The 19,527-nt window shown below is 38.3% G+C and overlaps 1 protein-coding gene across 1 annotated transcript; it reads left to right on the plus strand.

Moving 5' to 3' along the window:
• Window positions 1–9,424: 9,424 nt before the first annotated feature.
• Window positions 9,425–19,314, plus strand: HEBP1 (heme binding protein 1). Its single transcript, XM_063308634.1, has 4 exons — window positions 9,425–9,659; window positions 16,489–16,627; window positions 16,757–16,937; window positions 18,879–19,314. Exons 1-4 carry the CDS (start codon window positions 9,582–9,584, stop codon window positions 19,048–19,050), a joined length of 570 nt encoding a protein of 189 aa, XP_063164704.1. The 5' UTR covers window positions 9,425–9,581; the 3' UTR covers window positions 19,051–19,314.
• The last annotated feature ends 213 nt before the right edge of the window (window positions 19,315–19,527 follow it).

Below are 19,527 nucleotides of genomic sequence, written 5' to 3' on the forward strand. Positions count from 1 at the left end.
AAATACACAGAACAATCCTAAATCACAGTTACTAGAGAGTAAGACCCACTGAACATAGTGTGAGCTCATTCTTCTGAGTAAATATGCAAAGGATTGTACAGTTGATTTTTTAAATATACATTTGTATAAAGATGTTGTCCTCTACTTCCATGTTACTTTCTTATTAAATTTGTGGACATCTCTACCACATGAAATACAGACAGGCTCACTGGTTCTCTACAAGCTGAAGATTTTTCTTAATGTATCTGTTGTACTTTATTTCACTAATATTATCCTTAGTGACTTCCTCAGCAAATTCTTATTAATAATTGAAAATTCTCCTTTCTAAATAAACAGCTTCCTTCTTATATTAAAATGGTAATGAAAATGCCTGATCATTTTCTCCCAGCAGAGACAGACCCAAGTCTGCTATATCAAAAGGCTGAAATTGCAGCACAAATCTCGTAGGTCAAATATACCAACGCCGAGGCAATCTAACAGCTCCCATCTCTTTACTGACTCAGTCCTATGAGATTAAGTATCTTGGATCTTTCTTCACTGAGGATATAAAAGGCAGAAATAAACACCCTCATATCTGAAAAAAATCCAGCCTTGATTGTAGATTCTATAAAACGTAAATAGTAAAAATTAAACAAAAATCCCACATGTTGTATTTTCAGGGCCTTGTGAGACGAATCTCCCTCCCCAATTTCTTTGTAACAACACACTTTCAATTTCTATTGATTCTAATATGCCATCATACCTGGTTAGGTAATTGTATTTAAATTAATATGCTATTTTCCTTCTTTACTGTTCATAATTTAAGATTGGAGACTTTTAAAAAAATGTATTTGACTTTCAGACAGCAGGTGTTGGTACAATAGATTTATTATTGCTCAGAGTATCTTCTTATTTTCTCCCACCTAGTCTTCTCCAGATAGTTGAGTATGACTCCATTTATGACATCACAAAGAGAGGCATAGATGACCAGCAGTTAGAGCATGGAAATCCACTGAAATGGAGCTGTCCAGCAAAATTCCAAGCAGTGTTGGCAAAAAAATAGTGATATTTTTTTCCTTTTGAATTTACCATCAGCATCTGAAATGGAAGGACTAAGAAATTTTAAAACAAACTTCCCCTCTGATGAACTGATACATTATTTATTGTAGTTACAATACATTATTCCAGAAACATTCATATCATAAAAATAAAATAGGACTTTTTAACTTGATAGTTAGAATTTATATAGTTCCAAAATAATATGAAATGTGGCAGTATCTGCTCCAGAGTAAATGTTGAACTTTCTTTCTTAGGTATATTTGTTACAATAAAATTATTTATTTATATCATAAACAAATGTTTATTTAGCCAACTTTTATTGTAAATGGAAAGTATAATTTTCCTACTTTTAACAAAATATTTTCAGTAAAAAAAGGATGTTGCCAACACTCTAGCAGTCTTCTGGAGTGGATGGCCATATGAAATCAAATAAAATGAAATGAATCTAATTTGAGCCTCAAACACCTTGCTTAGAGCCATATTTGTGAGGACTAACAGAACAAATGGGGTTGCTGTGTTACTAATATGTCAATTGTCTAATGACCTTGATACAGTAAGATCAAATTTCAACAAATCTTGGCAAAATTATGGGGCTGGAGAAAATTACGTCTGGCATCATGTAGCAGATTTTAGGGGAGTTTCATTCTTTCTCTCCTTAATGTATCATCTCTACAACTTGCTAGTTTTCCAAAGGCAAAAAATATCCAGAAATATAATTCCTCATCTGTTGAATATAAGTGTATAGCCTAGCAAGGAGTGTATATTGTGTTATTTCTGCTTCTTTGAATTAGCTTTCTTTTCTTTCCTAAAAAGGAAACTCAGAACTGGATATTTTCTTGACCTAGAAGATGAAAGCTCTGACCAAGCCCATCATAAGCACTCTCCTACTTCTCCTCTTCTTCCACTCTCTGCCCACCAACCTTTGTAAGAAGGACTTTCTGGATCAGATTCAGGAGTGGGACTACAGAGACGGAGGTCAGTGGTGCAAGTAAGGCAAGAAAGCAGTAGTTGTGGAACATTAGATAAGTCACATCCTTGAGGGTGTCTTTGCCTGTTTAACCCTCTAAAGCAGTGTTTCTCAACCTTGGCAACTTTAAGATGTGTGGACTTCAACTCCCAGAATTCTCCAGCCAGCCATGACACTACCATTATTTTTAAAATATTTATCTATCTATCTATCTGTCTATCTATCTATCTAATTTATCCCCGCCCATCTCCTCCCGTCGGAGGACTCTGGGCAGTTTACAACAATATATGCACTCTCTTTTGCTGAGTTTAAATTCCAGTTTAAATTCCAGTTTATATTTTGATACACAGTGCTAACTTTTTTATACTTACTCTTGTTGTTAGTCTGATTCTTGGAAAGGTGGGAACTATGAATGCATATAGAGATAGGGTAAGTTAAGTGAGGTAATCAGAAGCTGGGACTACAGAAAAATGGGTGGGTTTTTTTTTCTTTTAGCCTTTCCCCAACACTTAAGTTTTTATCTTGAGTGCTCCAGTATGTTCCAGCACTGCTGTCTCAATATCTGCATAAAAGAGATAGAAAAGAGCTGATCCAGTGAGATAGGGTTTCTATGGAGACAACTCTTCTTGGGTTTAAAGCTTTTTAAGAAGGTAGGGGAACCATCTGTGCTTCATAGATGGAGATGAGGAGTCCACATATTTCAAAGAATAGAAAAGGAAGAGAACCAAAGTCTTGATTAGATACTTTCAAAAGTGCTACATAAGCATGGATGGGAATGCCTGAATATCTAACTCTGCAAACCTATCCAGTATTTTACTCAGAAGGAACTATTCAGTGGGGCCTGTACTCAAATGAATATAGTAGGTTGCGCCTAAAATACTAAATAGTGAAAATACATCCCAGTAATAATTGCACTGACAACACAAACTGGAGTAATACTTTCTTTTGCCCAGTTTCAAGATACTGGCAATATGTGATATTCCAGAAGAGAAATGGCAATCTATTGAGGAAATACAACTGTTTCAGGGAAAAAACAACAACAACGCTGAGGCAGTGGCTTAAGTGTTATTGTAATTATCCTATGAGAACTTTCAATACAGCATTAAAGTAGTGCTGTGAAAAGAAATTTTTTGGATCCTTCCCCCCATCTATTTCAATCTGATAAAAGAAAACTTGATCTACAGATTATTTCAAAGGAGCATTTTGGAGAAATGCTCATTGCTGATGTAGTTTTTTTGCACTTATTTGATGAGGGGCCCAGAGAGTGAGTAAATACCCTGCCATTCATTGTACAATTGTCTTTCCAGAGTCTGCAGCCAGCTTCCCTTCATTTCCAATCATAATGAAATAATTTCTTTCATTGCTGTCAGTGAGCATGAGAAATGCTCTTGAGAAATTGTTCGAGATTTATTATTTCCCCTGGAGAATTTTGGAGAAATTGACCTCCCACGTTTGGTGAAAAGTTTTGAAAGGGTATATGTGCCCCTCTCTGCCAACCCCTATATAACATTCTAGAGTTGTGCAAATCAGGTCAAATCCCACATGAATTATGGATCTCTGAATTGGATTGTTGAATCAAGTTGATCCAATCTGAAAAGTTGATTTGATCTGGGAAAAGCCTTTCTGCGCAGGACAAAAGGCCATTAAATTGGCAGATAAATTCAAATGGATTCATCTGTTTTATGTGACCTGGTTATATGGTTTGGAAAGCTGGTTCAGTTTAGAAGTTATATTATATTGTTACTACGTATTATATTGTTACATTGTTATAATCCCAGAGGTATATGGGTAACATTTTCATCTTGCATTTGTTTGTAGATTAGCTTCCTGTACTCAGATTATAGAAGAGTCATTCAGTATTTTACAAAAACATTCGTATTTGTATTAGTATAGAGCCATCTGTTTGTGAATTCTTTAGGGCAGTATTTCTCAACCTTGGCAACTTTAAGATGTGTGGACTTCAACTCCCAGAATTCCCCAGGCAGCCATGTGCTGAGGAATTCTGGGTGTTGAAGTCCACACATCTTAAGTTGCCAAGGTTGAAAAACCCTGGACCACACTATTTACAGCTGTTCTTTAACCCATAAAGGCAGCTGTGTATTGATAGCTGGTAAGAAAACTATTTTGCTTCTGAGTCTTTTTTTCCTGCACTGTTGTGTCAATTCTGGAACTGTAGCGGACAACGTCAACATTCAAGGCACCAAGAGCATCACACGCCTGTTGGAGAAGTGGGGGAACAGCATCTTTTGGCAAATAAAGTTCTCTTTGTTGAGTCATCCTGACACCCTGCTGCCAGAACTATCTAGGTAAGAATAAGAGGATGGCAGGTCATCTTTCTGTAAAAATCTGTCCTTCTGGGGGAAGATTGGATTAATGTACTGTAGATGTGGGGATCCTGTGGCCTACCAGTTGCTGCCAAACTGCAGCTCTGGCCTTTTCTTGCTATTGGCTGTCAGAGGCTCCTCAGTATAGGAGAAGTTAGGATTTTTGTTTCTGTGCCGGACATTACATTCCACTTACTTGTGACACATTTCACTCATATGTACCTCCATGAGGACAAAATGGGTCTCAGTCTTAATATTGTTTCTTTTGCTGGAACCACAATACTCTGTAGTTAGTGTGTGTGTGTGTGTGTTTCCTTGTAATAAAAAATAACAAATACAATGCTATTATAGAAATGTGTAATATGGTATTTAGAATTACACTGACATCTGTAAGATTTGCTTACAAGAGAATAGGCACAGAACGGAGGGAACAAGATGGTTCTTTTGAACTCATCACACTGACTTCTGAGTAAATGCAGGAAGGATCAGGCTGCATCTCCTATAGATAAATCTAAAATGGCTTGGATAGTGATGCTTCAGCTTAACAAATGAATTAAACCTGTAAAGATCTGGAGGTAAGTGGGGGTCCATCCACCAGAAAGCAAGACATTTCTGTTCATAATTCATGAGTAGGTGCACAAAAATGCTGAGAAAAATAGAAACAGAGATATTGGGGTGGGGTAGGTAAAATGGGATGTAGATTATATGAGGAAGGAGGAGGAGGACTGGTTCCCATTTACAGCAAATGAATTATTGAACTTAACTCTTTTTAAATAACAAAAATGGAATTTTTAATGTTGGAAAAGATGAGTGCTACTTGCTTATATTCTGAAACATTTATGGTGCCAGTTGTAAGCATGAAATGCTCCCCTGTGTAAAATATGCTCTTAAAGTGAATGCAAAGTGGTAGTTAAGTGTACAGGAGCCTCTAAAGGATTTTAAATGTCATGCTAAACACATAATAAAATGCCTATTCTAATCCATTTTCCAAAGATTAGAAATGCATTCAGCACAAGCTTCTCCCTCTCTCTCTCTTTCTCTCACATGCTCATGCACACAGGCAATGAATATACCATTACCTGGGCTGGTTGAAATCAATAGGCAGGCATTTATATAAATACAAATAGAATTGCACTGTAAAAATTTCCTTTATCAGACACTACTTCAGGCAGATGAATTCAAGCAAACTGTGATCCTTAGGAAAATATTGACATAATGTTCTTTTTGCTTGTCTTTAAAATAAATATCAAAAGAATGACAATTAAAATACTATTAGTCTATATGATAAGCTAAGTGTAAGGGTTGCTGAGATAGCATAAATGAAGCACTTTAACATTCAAATAATCCTCTATCAGTTATTACTATTTTTAGAATGTATACTTGTTTCAGATGATTAATACTATTCACATGAAGAGGAAGAATGTGCTCCTTCCATTTTATCATCATGAGCTTCTAACCCTAATGATTTATACCAATATATGTATCTGCAGTTCATGACATATCTCTGCTATGTTGAAATATTTTGCATTGTTGGTAGTTTAAACATCTTTACTGCTGAATTTGAATTGTAGGCTACTCTGTAAAATGTCATGGATGGTGTAAAACATCAGGTGTCATTCATACTCATATAAACATTATTATTTAGGGATTTCATCTTGTCAGTTTTGTTTTGTGCTTCAGTATCAAAAGATTTTGTAGACTAGTATATGGTTCTATATTAACTTGTAATTTTTGAAATATTTGCCTATATCATGCTTTTAAAGTAAGTTTAAAGTACAATGTGTCCCACCTTTCAGAAGATTCTCTTGCTTTCTCAGTGGTAAAGATGTCAGTCGGGTACAAATCAAAGGACCCAGCCAGTGTGATCTTTCATGGACCTCAGAAGAAGGAAGTATGGTTAACCCAACCAGCAAAAGATTTGGATGTTTTTCCTATCAAAAACTGACAAATAATCCAGAAGTGTTGGATTACATCTCCATATCTAAAATGTCAAAGTGCCATTCTAGCTAGGAATGGCAGAAATTGCAGTCCGCCATATTTGAAGAATCCCAGGTTGGGGAAGGCTGCCCTTACCATGTTGACACTTTATCATAAATTGTGACCTACACTTCGTCACAGTATGCCTTTGCTTGTCAGCCAGTTGCTACGGTTTAAGTTGAATGCTAATTTGTACAACACCTCATGACCCTTTTTCTAATCTGCAGCCTCCGGCCTGCTTCAGAAGCAATTGATAATCTCCTGAAACAAGTGAATTCAGTGAAGACAAGATTGGCAGAGCTGAACGAGAGGCTTAACATCATGAGCAGGGCTCTGCTTCCTATCCGCTACAAGGCCAGGAGGACTCAGCAGCTTAGTAACCTCCAGCTGCAAAGGCTACCAGTGAAGAGGACACATGCACGGAGGCGAGCTCAGAGGAATTAGTTTATTTTTCATGAAGGAAGATTAGCAGTTCCTGAGATTCTTAGGAAACCGCACAATAAGAGACTGACTAAAAGGGCATAGGTTTAATGCTGATTCACTGAAGATGTTTCTACTCACGAGTGCTTTGTAACATGTGATTTCTTGTTATTTGAAAAATTCCTCCTTCCTCTTCAACTGTTGTTTTCAACACTATGCCTTCATATCTAGCTAAATTCAGTCCTGCTAAGTCCCATGTCTATAGAACATAAACAGAAACCTCCAGTCTTCAGGGCTGGCCCATATAGCCTGTGAATTCTCAAGAAGTCTCCTTTCCTACTGTGAGTTTTCAGTATATATAAGATGTGCCCATCTGCTCTGATCCAATCCAGATTCAGAATTTGGATGTGTCACAATTCAATTCAATCTTCAAGATTACTGATTTGCTCTGAGATTCAAGTTTAAAAAAACAATTCTAAATGTCAGCATTCTTTAGAAAGAGAATAGACTGTTGGCTGCTGTGAGAAGCGGCAGCAAAAAGAAGGCAGGAGCATTTTGCAAGGGAACCAGACAGTCGTGAAGCTGATCTGCTGAGCCTTGGGGAGGAATATTTGGCTGATTGTGTGCGACCGTCTGGTTTTCTGGCTGAAGGAGTATACTTTAGTTTGTTGAACATATGTCTGAGGAGGGAGCTCATAGCTGTGGCTGATTCACTGATCAGCAAGTAGATAGAGCTACACTCCTCAGCTAGCAGCTGAGATTTTAAGATTTGTGTGAATGATTAAAACTTTATTGAATCACAACACCCCACTGAAGATCTGCACAGACCCATTTCCCCAGGGCTCATTCAGGAGCATGTGAACAACAGTGTCTCCACCTGCTGCTGTTTGGAGAATTTGTTTTATAGTCAATCATCAGAAGTTTAAAACATATTTAAAACTTTAAATGGACTCTGCTCATTCTATTTCTCTGGAGATATCTTCAGTGTCGCATTTAAATTTACTTGATTCAGAATTTAGATCTGAAGGAAATCAGCCCATATGGAAACTCCTAAGTTCACACAGCTGCTTTAATCATTGCTTGAGACTATTCATGAGCTAGCCAAGGACTGGTGAGCAGCTTCAAGTAATTCAGGCAATTTTCTCTTTTCTAGAGAGGATCACATTTCTTAAGAATGTTTAGCTTATTTCAAAAATCAGTGTTTTGTCTTGCCCTACAGAACAGACAGGTGATATTTTCCACCCCAACCCCTCTCCAACACAGACAGTGATCCACATATATTTAATTTCAGATTTTTTTTTAAAAAAAGCAAGCATGCTTCCACTCCTTTGTCACTGATTAGCCCTCATTTTATAGTGCATAGCTGTGAAAGTTTGTTCCACCTACTTTTTCTTCATCACAACCTGGTGCTTTTTAGTGAGAATGTGCAATTGTCATCCTGTTATCTAATTAATATGCAAGTGAAGGGCCCATTAGTACAACAGCCTGCTTGAGTGATGCAATTAAACTGCCCTTCTGATGCTTGACATGCAGCTACATCCACTGCCTGCTCCATCACTCGTGATACCACTGTGTAATCCAACCTGACATAACACTGAGTATGTTTTATGCTCAAAGTAAGCAAATCCTAAACTTCTGTCAGCTGCCTTAGGAGGCTGGTGTCACTGACGTTATGTACGTATTGTGCCTACTGTATTATTCTGAGTTAATGAAAAGAATTCACTGATATACACACTAACACACACACACCTATAACAGAGCTGACATGAACAAAAAGGCCTGGAAAATTGTATCATAAATAATACAACTCCAAAAAATTTTGCATCCCAAATTGACCAAATTGCTTTAAAGTCCTTTCTTGTCCCTTTGTTGAAAAATAAAACAGGCTTTAGAAGAAAATCTTGGAATCAGATTTCTGTTTTAAGGTCTACGTATGAGCTTTGGTAAACTCAGTGGCATAATTAATGATTACAGCTACTTCCTTGATACTTTATCCATTATAAAATGACACAAGTAATATGGAATAGCTTCAGCAAAGGATCGTTACCTTGTCGTGGTGCTGGAGCTTGAGCTCCTCAATGATGCCATGAGCTAAACCGTGAAGGGCCACCCAAGAAGGTCAGCCTAATTATTTTATCTACTTCATGCCATGGGAAGAAGTGACCAAACAAAACACAATGCTTTTGAGCTAAACCAGCAGGCCCGTTTTAAAATCCACATTAAATCTAATGTGCACCTACCCATGTATCACACGGAACAGTCATATATTATAAAAACAGAAGAAGCCATTGGCAGGAGAGTGGTCTGACTGCAACACCTGATTACATGGCTGCAGCAAAATAAATGCGTAGCTACCCATCCCCACACTGTTGCATGTTGCCATTTTCTAACACTACAGATGCTCTTGTTTCGCAAGCAACTTTTTAAAAAAGTTCATTCCACCGAGCAGGAAACTTCTCCTACCACTTATGGGGAAAGTTTCGCTGCTCTTATTTCCGCCCTTCGAATTGCTGGTAGCGGCACAGGAATAAAGCTTTTCTTCTTCTCAACAACAAAAATCCTGCTAAACTGTCTTTCTCCTCTTTTGCCTAGCACAATCCCGCCGTCTCTGCGGGAACAACGAAACGGGCGACTGCGCTGTTCGTACTCTGGTCCAGACCGGCTGATCCAACCGCAGCTGCTCGCTTCCCTTCCCTCTTTGCCCTTCCCTAGCCGGGGCCTGCAGCTGCTGAGCGCTGGAAGGGCGGAGCTGAGGGCCGCGCTCTCTTTGCCTCGCTGCGGGGAAACGCGAGAAACCCAGTCGGCCGGGGAGTGCTGGTTTCTGCGGAGCGGATTTTCCTTCACAGCCGTTCAGCATGTTTGGGATGATCAGAAATTCCCTTTTTGGGACAGCGGAGGTTTGGCCCTGCCGAGTCCTGAGCAAGGGGGAGAAGGTAGGAAAGAAGGCGGGGTCTGCCCAGGGCCACAGGAATCGTCTTGGCCACCTACTCGACTGGATAAGGAAGTGGAGCTTCCCAGAGCGAGGGCCAGGAAGAAATGGGCACCTGGGGGCTTCATTCATCCGCATTGTCGTTTGGTGTGCGGTGCAATCCCAGTCAATTGTGGCTTAACCAAATTATTAAGCAAGCGGTGATTAAGCAAGCAGTAGTTTAACAGGCTGCACAAACCCAGTAGAATAACCAAGTGATTGCTAGAATGGGCAATACTTACTATCGCTGCCCATTAAGGAGAACTGTTGTTCTACCCCCTAATTCAGTCAAACACCATCCAAATGTTTTGAAGAGAGCTATCATCTCTGACCAGCAGGGTCATATTGGCTGGAGATAGTGCAATTTGTTTATTTATTTAAAATGTATATTTGGGCTTCTATGCCACCTCAGTCAATCAAACAGAATTGTGGATCAAACAGAATTGTCCTTGGTGCTCTCTGAGATTGGTTGACAAACATTCAAGCAGAAAATAATACCCTAATCAAGGAACTGCCAAGGAGAAAACCCCACCTCCACCAACACTGGCAGGGCAAGCTACTGTATATAAACATGGAGCAAACCCCACACTCACTAGCACTGATGATGTTACCTAGTCAGGTAATGAAACATCTGCAAGCAAACCACCAAGCTCAGAGAGCACCAAGGACTCCACAGTTCAACCCTGAGCTAAATATATTCTCTTCTATTGGAACAAACAGAATTGAAAGATCTGCAGTAAATAGCATCATCATCATCATCTAGAATCATAAGTAACCAATACAAATGTATGTCATTTAAAGGTGGAAAAATATCACAATAATCCAATTACCAAGCTCGTATCTCATCCCAGGATAACATTAATCACTGTCCTCAGTCCCCAAAGGACCAACTTTTAACTATTTCTGAAAAATCAAAAGGGAGGGTGCTACTATAATCTGGGGGAAACTATTCCATAAAGGCCAACAGAGATTGGATCTTAAAAGCTTTATAGGATCTTAAATCCTTTATATCCAAAGGATTTAATCTTATATCTAAAGGATCTTTAATCTTATATCTAAACCTTTCTAGCTGCCAGTTGTAGGCTTATGGCTGCAACTATTCTACGCACACACAAGTTTGGTGTAGTGGTTAAAGCATCAGGCTAGAAACTGGGAGACTATGAGCTCTTGTCCTGTCTTAGGCATGAAGCCAGCTGGTTGACCTTGGGTCAGTCACTCTCTCTCAGCCCTAGGAAGGAGGCAGTGGCAAACTTCTGAGAAACCTTGCCAAGAACACTGCAGGGACTTCTCCAGGCAATCTCTGAGAATCATACATGATTGGACAGATAATACTATCTTTCTTGAGTGAGACTAATTGCAGACTAAAGAATAATACATGCACAACCCATTCCTTGCACTGACAAGCATGTGATACAAAAACAAGCAGTGTAGATGCTAGTCAGAATCTTACATTTTCTTTCTATGAAAGGAAGAAGGCAAATCACTTGCTGTTTCACAGCTGGTCATGTTTTCTCCTAGTACTCAGCATGAATGTGTGTGTTCTAAATCTACCATATAGTTGTCACATTTCTATCCCACCTTTCCCTAAGGAGTTTAGAATGGTTTATTGCCCAAAATAGACCTGTAGAATAGATGAGAATGAAATGGAACAGGAGTTCCATGTGTGTACTGAAAATCTGCCTAATTGCATGGAGTTGTGAGCCTACTCGTAGGAACAAAAGGGATGCATGGGTGAGGAGCAGTGAGCCTTCCCCTATCCAGGATTCTGGGCTTATAATTACACGATACTGTTTCCAGCCGTCTTTCTCCCGTCTGTTGTCCCAGTGCCAAGGTGACTTGCTTCAGGAAAGAAGCTACAGCAGGGCTGAGCAGTCTTTTCACACACTTAAATGTCTCTCTTTTTTCTATTATTATTATTATTATTATTATTATTATTATTATTTAAGGGTTCACAGGGACAGGGTCAAAACTTTCAGCCCTACTTGAGGCTTAATACAAATGGTTTTCAGCCATTGCTAAAAGAATGGCCCAAAATTGTGCTGCTGAAAAAACACTGTTGCCAGAGTTTCACAGTACAAGCTGGTGAGCTCCAAGGGCTGTACGCAGACTGCAGGTCCCTCATTATTATTATTTTTAATATATAATGTTATTGAAAATTTTAAACACAGGAGTAAGACTAATACAAACTAAAATAGAGTGGAAAAAGAAAAAAGGAAAGAAAAAACTAAAGGCGCAAAAAGAAAAAAGCAGAAAAAGAGAAAAGAAAGAAAAAAAGATATAAAGTGGCTTACCATCTTCTTTACAACAATTATAAGTACAATTAGAAATTGACCTCTCTCTCTAAAATTATATTGTGATTCTCTTCTTTCTATATTCTATCCTATCTAATCATCAAAGCTATAAATCGCAGGTTCATTTTTTTTTTACGCAAAAAGTCCGTAAGGCGTTTCCAGTCACCAATAAACATAGCGCAGGTCCCTCACTGTTGAGCTGCAGAGAAGTAAGCACGTGTTTGCTTTTGCAGCTGGGTTTGTCTGATTGGCCATGGCAGGAAACTGTGTTCTGGGCTAGATGGACTTTAGATCCGATCCCTCAGAGCTCAATGTCATGTCTTAGGTTACTCTGCAAATAATAATACAACTTAGTGAACTTCAAATAATCCCTGCATACAAACTTAGCAGGTTTGCCAGTAAACCATACTGGCTCATTGTTTAGGTTCACATATCTCACTGAACTATGATTTGGCTAGGTTCGTACACTACAAGATCAAAGCCGTGGTTTACAACAATGACTGGTTTGATACAAGTTGCTAAAATGGAACAAAGCCCCAGACGCAATATACAACTGTAATAAGCTGCCACTGTGAAACAGTGAGAGAAGGGTTCTTTATTCCCATGATTTCTATGTCATTCCAGAATACCTACCAGCTTCAGAGCAGTGTGGTTCTTAAGACTTGTCTGTCTTCTTTCTCCATTCTTCTTTCAGTGCCTTGTCAAATTCTCAGTTCCCACCAGGAAAATGCCTCATGAGACTGAGCCTAAAAAGCTTTTTGTCAAAGGCTACCATTTCAGCTGTGTTTTTCTGGAACAGTGATAACTGCTTAAGAGCAGCTGCTGGCAAACCAATCAATACAGTATTGGTTACACATTGCATTTAAATGATAAAAGCAAATAAAAATAGGTAATCCGCAAGGCTACTTAGCATATTTTTAAAAAGTTATAACCATAGCATAGCATAGCATAGCATAGCATAGCATGCCTGCTCTCAATTGGCTGTAATTACTTTGGCATTATTTGTGATTACATTTCTGGTTGGTAATCTATTGAAGAAACCAGTTCAGTGGCAGTTGCAAAGAAGGCAAATCCCTTTATCTGAAAGATTTAAACTAATAATGATATAATACCACAGAAACAAAGTTCATTGATTTGTGTAACTCATCATTATCCACTGGGTTCATGCAATGCACTAAGCTGTGGTTTCTTTTAGTCACGATATATTGGACAAATTAGAATGATCAGATTTATACACAATTTAGGCCATAAGCCATGGTTTACAAGCCCCAAAGCTTGACACATATTTGCTAAGGCATAAACAAATTGCAGTGTGGTTTACCATGTTGTGTGAAGTCATCTGTGATAAGTAAAGGTGCATCATGGTTTCAGACAGGAATTTCTTTCATAGTGTGGTCTGGAAATGCCAGGGAGAAAACCTGGAACCTGCAGAGCTCTGCTATGACCATGGACCCTACCAAGTCCACTTTATCTGCCTTTGCTATGCCCCTGGAAGAGCTGAGGTCACAGCTGCCATCACCTGTAGTCTCAGACAAGTTCACTTTCACCCCTACCATAGTTCTGCCTGAGCACTGGCTCTCTCTCTGCTTCTCCTGTAAGCTAGCTCACTGAAACCATGTAGCTATTTCCATTCTCTGTCTTGCTTATATCTTTCAGAGGTCTTCTTCCTCCTTGGTCTCCTCCAGAGAGTCCTTTCTCAACTCCTAGCTGTCTCTCCTCTTCATCACAAGGCAAAGGTTTTTCAAACAGAGGAGGAGGGATGGAGGATTAAGCTTAGACCTAATTCCCCTTCCACCTCAAGCCAGGATACCCAAATGCCAAAGCTTTTGTGCTCTCTGGCCCAAAGGGAGAAGCTGTGGATCATCCCTGGTGTAGCTGCTTGTATTTAAAATAATTGTGGATTCTCCTGTCCGTTTGCTCAGGCATCTGGGATTTGCAAATTGGCTGCTTGTTTGAATGGGGAAAAGGGAAGCCCTTGCCTGAATGAGTGAGGGGTGCCCAGTCGCCTGAAGGATTATTCTCCTTGCAAAGTATATGTTCTACCATACCAGCAGCCTTTGCCAAGCTGTGTGGAGGAGGGCAGTAGAATGGCCTCATTAGGATTTTGAATGCAGCTTCCAGCACCGTTTTTCACAAACAATATCAGAGTGAATAAAAAGGACAACTGAAATAATAAACATTTTCATAAAGGAGATCTGTTTGTGCATATGCAAATAAAGAAAAACAGTCAAATCTAAGATACTCAATTCCATATCTATCCCATTTTTTACATTTTTTCCAATTAACTGTGTTGTGGCAAATAAGCAAGCTTGTTCCTCATTGGCTTGTAATGGAGACAGGAGTATTGCTACAGATTTTCTTTTTATACAGGTGTTGTTGTTGTTAGTTGCCATTGAGTTGTTTACAACTCATGGCAACCCTATGTATAACAGAATGAACTGCTGTTCAGTCTTGCTCCATATGCCTGACTGTTCCAATGATTGCATCCATTGTTGCGGTAATTGTATCAATCCATCACATTGAAGGTCTTCCTCTTTTCCGGTGGCCCTCAACTTTACCAAACATGATGTCCTTTTCAAGTGATTGGTCTTTCCTGACGATGTGCCCAAAGTATGAGAGTCTAAGCCTAGTTATATTCGCCTCTAGGGAACATTCTGGTTGTATTTCTTCTAAAACTGATTTGTTTGTTCTTCTGGCAGTCCATGGTATTTTCAATAATCTTTGTCAACACCACAATTTGAATGCATAAATTCTTCTTCTATCTTCCATTTTTAATCTCCAACTTTCACAGGCATATGTGGCAATTGAGAAGACCATAGCATGAGTCAGACACACCTTTGTTTTTAAACTGACGTCTTTACTTCTGAAAATTTTAGATAGGTCTTTGATGGCAGATTATCCCAGCGCGATACGTCATTTGATTTCTTGATTACTACTTCCCTTGGCATTGATTGTTGATCTGAGTAGATTGAAATTGTTGACGACTTCAATTTCTTCTCCATTTATTGTGACATGGTTTATTGGTCCATTTGTGAGTATTTTCGTCATCTTCACATTCAGCTATAGTCTGTATTGCTGACTACAATCTTTGATCTTCATCAGCAAGTACTTCAAGTCTTCTTCACTTCCAGCAAGCAAAGTTGTATCATCTGCATATTGCAGGTTGTTAATGAGTCTTCCACCAATTCTGATATCCTGTTCTTCTTCCTACATTCCTTCTTCTCGAATTATTTTATCTTATTATCTTATTATCTTATTCTTATTTATTGGTTTATTTATTGTAATTTATATTTTATGATTTTAATTCTGGTTTTATTGTAAGCCGCCCAGAGTCCCCTTTCTTGGGGGAGATGGGCGGTAATAGAAGTCTGAAAAATAAATAAATAAATAAATATTTCTTCAGTGTACACATTGAATAAGTAGGGTGAAAGTATACAACCTTGCCGCACGCCTTTTCCAATTTTGAACCACTCAGTATCACTGTTTTCTGTTCTAACGACTGCCTCTTGATCTGTGTACAGGTTCCGCATGAGTACAATTAAGTGCTCTGGAATTCCCATTCTTTGTAATATTAACCATAACTTGTTATGTTCCACGCAGTCAAACGCCTTCACGTAATCAATGAAACAGAGGTAAACATCTTTCTGGTATTCTTTACATTCAGCCAAGATCCATCTGACATCAGCAATGATACCTCTCATACCGCATCATCTTCTAAATCCAGCTTGGACTTCTGGTAGTTCTCTGTCGATGTAAGGCCGCAAACGTTAAATTATTTTCAGCAAAATGTTGCTAGCATGTGAAATTAATGAAATTGTTCGATAATTTCCACATTCTGTTTGATCTCCTTTCTTTGGAATGGGCTTTACACAGTTAGGAGGTATTTTTGCAAACTTCTGACTATCCCTGCACATGCTAATATCTCCGTTTTGTCTCTCAGTTATATACAAAGTTTCTGACACTTCTTCCCTGAGTTCAGTGTTAGAGTGATTAAGGCCAGTTCTCTACTTCTTGGTGGGTGTTGTTTTGTGAAGATGTAGTTTTCCTGTTTGCTTAATATTAGCATTTACTTATTGCATGTACTTATCTCATTCTTTCATTTCTTTACATTTAGGTACTATAAATATTTATACTGCAATTATTACAGCACTTTATACCACCCATTGGATAGTTGGTGGCAAGAGCCTTGGGGCAGGGGGTGGGAATCAGGCTAGAACAGACTTCCTGGCTGGTTATTGCCTGTCTTACTCTCTGACCATTCAATAATTCACATGGAGAATGGTGTTATGGTTAGAGTTGGGTTAAAGGTTAAATGGGCTTTATTTTTCAAAATGACACTTTGAATAGTAAACCTATATGTGGATGATTCATTATCTTTCTTGAAGGATAATGGTAAGTAGCCAACCTATATGATATATTGCTTGTTGCAATAAGCTGCCCTTTTCTTATGAATATTTACAGCAATTGCATCAATTAGTCTTTTTTTATCTCTTGTGATGCTAGGATGAGGTAGCCTATGAGGAAAGGACATATGAAGGTGGGAAGTTTGCCACTGTTGAACTCACAGGAAAGCCCTTTGATGAGGCCTTACGTGAAGCAGTGCTGAAGCTTCTTAAATATGTTGGAGGAAGCAATAATCAAGGTGAGGTATTCTTTTCATGACTCTCTTTATAACCCAGCTGTATATTTGCAACACTTAGAAACATGTTTATAGGTGAACATCATTTTGTTTCTCAGTAAAGCAGAACTAATTATTTATGTTTACTCTAAGGAGCTGGCATGGGGATGATGGCTCCAGTGTGCAGCACTGTGTTTCCTGCAGAGGACGGGTCATTGCAGCACAAAGTGAAAGTCCTGCTACGGATTCCAAGCCAGTTCCAGAACAACCCCCCTTCACCGACCGATGAGAGCATCCGGGTTGAAGAAAGGGAAGAAATGGCTGTTTATTCTATGTAAGTGTCTTTAAACAGGTTGTGAGTGAAGGACTCAGTAGATTCGTCCATGGCTGCAATTAACTTTCCTTAACTTGGTGCGCCCCAGATGTGCTGAACATGAAATCTTGTCATCCTCTGCCAATAAGGCTAGTGACCTTGCTTACTGGGGACTATGGGAATTGAACAATTGGGGTGCACAAGGTTTTCTAAGATTACTTTAGATTTTATTATCTTTGTTAATTTTTAATATTCAGCAAATTATAACCTTACTTAACTTTAGGCCAACGAGTTGTCTTGAATGCTTATTTCACCATGCAGTGATGCAAAGCATTTTTCTATTAGCACAATACAAAAACATAGTTTTGATTTCACAACAGCTGCTTTTAAAAGACAATATCTGTGCATCGAGGCATGGTTCTTATGGATGCAAGGATTCAATGGAAATTATAGCTACACTGTTGAAATACTGTGTTCGCTTTTAAGTTAACTGAGGCAAGAAGTTGCATTTTAAAATTTTAAAATTAATTCTGCTAATACAATTCTGTAAAATATTATATACGCAGAAAATGCAACAAAATTAAGACCCAATATCAGGTATGCATTGGATCAAACTGGACCTTGTACCGGGACTACTTCAGATTCTATAGAGCCATGAAGTGAAATGAAATACCTGTGAAACAATCCAAACTAAGGTCTTGATAATGGATAGGCTATCACTCCCAATATAGGGATTTCTCTGAACCAAGCTAAGAGAACTTGAATGAATTCTGCCTGCCACTTTTAGTTGAAGAGAAGTGTTTTGGATCCAGACATCCATGCACGCCTACATAATTACACTAGTCCTTTATGGGGTAAGCAAAGTTATGAAAAATGCAGGAAACAAGAAAGAAATAATAATCCCCCCCCCCCACACACACACAAACACAAAAGCATCAGATAAAGAAAAATAGTGAAACCTCAATTTCACAGATGCCCATTTAGCAGACTTTGGATGCAGTGGAACAAATTTCTTCCTGGACAAAACCCCCCCCCTATATAATTGATATTAATTTTACTTTATTTTTATAACATCCACATGGGTAATAATGTCCTTATGCAATTGACATGAATCTCCACTATGGCCTACTTTTGTATTTAATGGACATTTTGGACTAAGGCATATCCCCTCCCTCAATAAGGTTTCACTGTATAATTAAATCTAGCCTACACCAAGCACATTAGTATATATCTATATAAATTTTTATCCTCCTTGTTTCCACCACATTCCTACACTGATTAATGCTTTGGATTTTTTTCTTCGAATTTCTCACATTTCTCTTTTTCAGGATCTTATTAATCCTATCCAACCACAGTATTCTTGGCCTTCCTCTCAATCTGTTCATTCTTTCTTCATATATTTGTTTTCTGATTCAGTCCTTATTCATTACATCTGTATGACCGCATCACCTCTAAATATTTATTTTATGTTGGTCATTCACAACCTACATACATTCAACCTACATACATTCAGTACCCATTAATTCCTGATCTTATCTCTCCTTGTTATAACATGCTCATTTCTTAAGTACTCCATTCTCACTGCAGCCAATGTTTTTGATTCTCCTGATATACCTAACTTCCATATAACAAACTGCCCCAAAACATCCTCTTATACACAATCATTTTTGCTTCTTTCAAGAAATGTTCATTCCTTGCAAAGGCTACCTACTATCCACAATCTTTCTATCAGCATTTGTACATGCACTTTTTCATCTTCAGTAAAAATTTTACTAAGGTACACAAGTTAATCTGCTTGCTCTAATTTTTTTCTCAATTTGCATATAACTTTCATCATTCACTCATTTTTCCTGTCAAATACAACTACTGTCATCTCTGATACATTCATTTTCAGATTCTTCTCCCTGGGCTTCATTCACACATGACTTGAGCTGTGATTTTTTTTTCTTTTTTTCTTCATAGGCAGTTTGGAGGCTATGCAAAAGAAGCAGACTATGTGAATTATGCAGCCAAGCTAACTTCTGCCTTAGGAAATGAGGCATCTTTCCACAAAGACTTCTATTTTTGCAATGGTTATGATCCCCCCATGAAACCCTATGGTCGGTGCAATGAAGTTTGGCTGTTGAAAAAGTGAGCAAAATAAAAATGCAAAAGCTGTCCCGATTTCTTGAAAGAACTATAGGAAAATATCCACAAATACCATGGAAAGCAGATGGCTTGATTTTGAGATTCACAGGTCATTTCTTTTTATTTTTAATGAGCATATTGTTCATAAAATTCTTTTATATTTGCCATTTATTTCATAAGACATAAATTACATTTCTTGAGATGGTTTCTGTCCTCCACAGAATAGGAAGAATAAAGTGCATTCTACAAAGAACAATATTTTTAAACTGCACTGAGTGAACCATAAGAAATACTTTTTATGGAACCAGAACAAGTGAACAGACCAATTATTTAATTGTGAGAAGACCAAATATTAATTCAAATAAATGCAGATTATCTGTTTTTTGTCACTTCTCCTTAACCCAAACCTTAAAAAACACCCAAACTAAACTCTACACTAGCAATTTTTTCCCCTAACTTCATGTAATTACCATAGGTGGCGGCA

Source organism: Candoia aspera, chromosome 7 (assembly GCF_035149785.1).
Source record: "Candoia aspera isolate rCanAsp1 chromosome 7, rCanAsp1.hap2, whole genome shotgun sequence".
NCBI classification, from domain to species: domain Eukaryota; kingdom Metazoa; phylum Chordata; class Lepidosauria; order Squamata; family Boidae; genus Candoia; species Candoia aspera.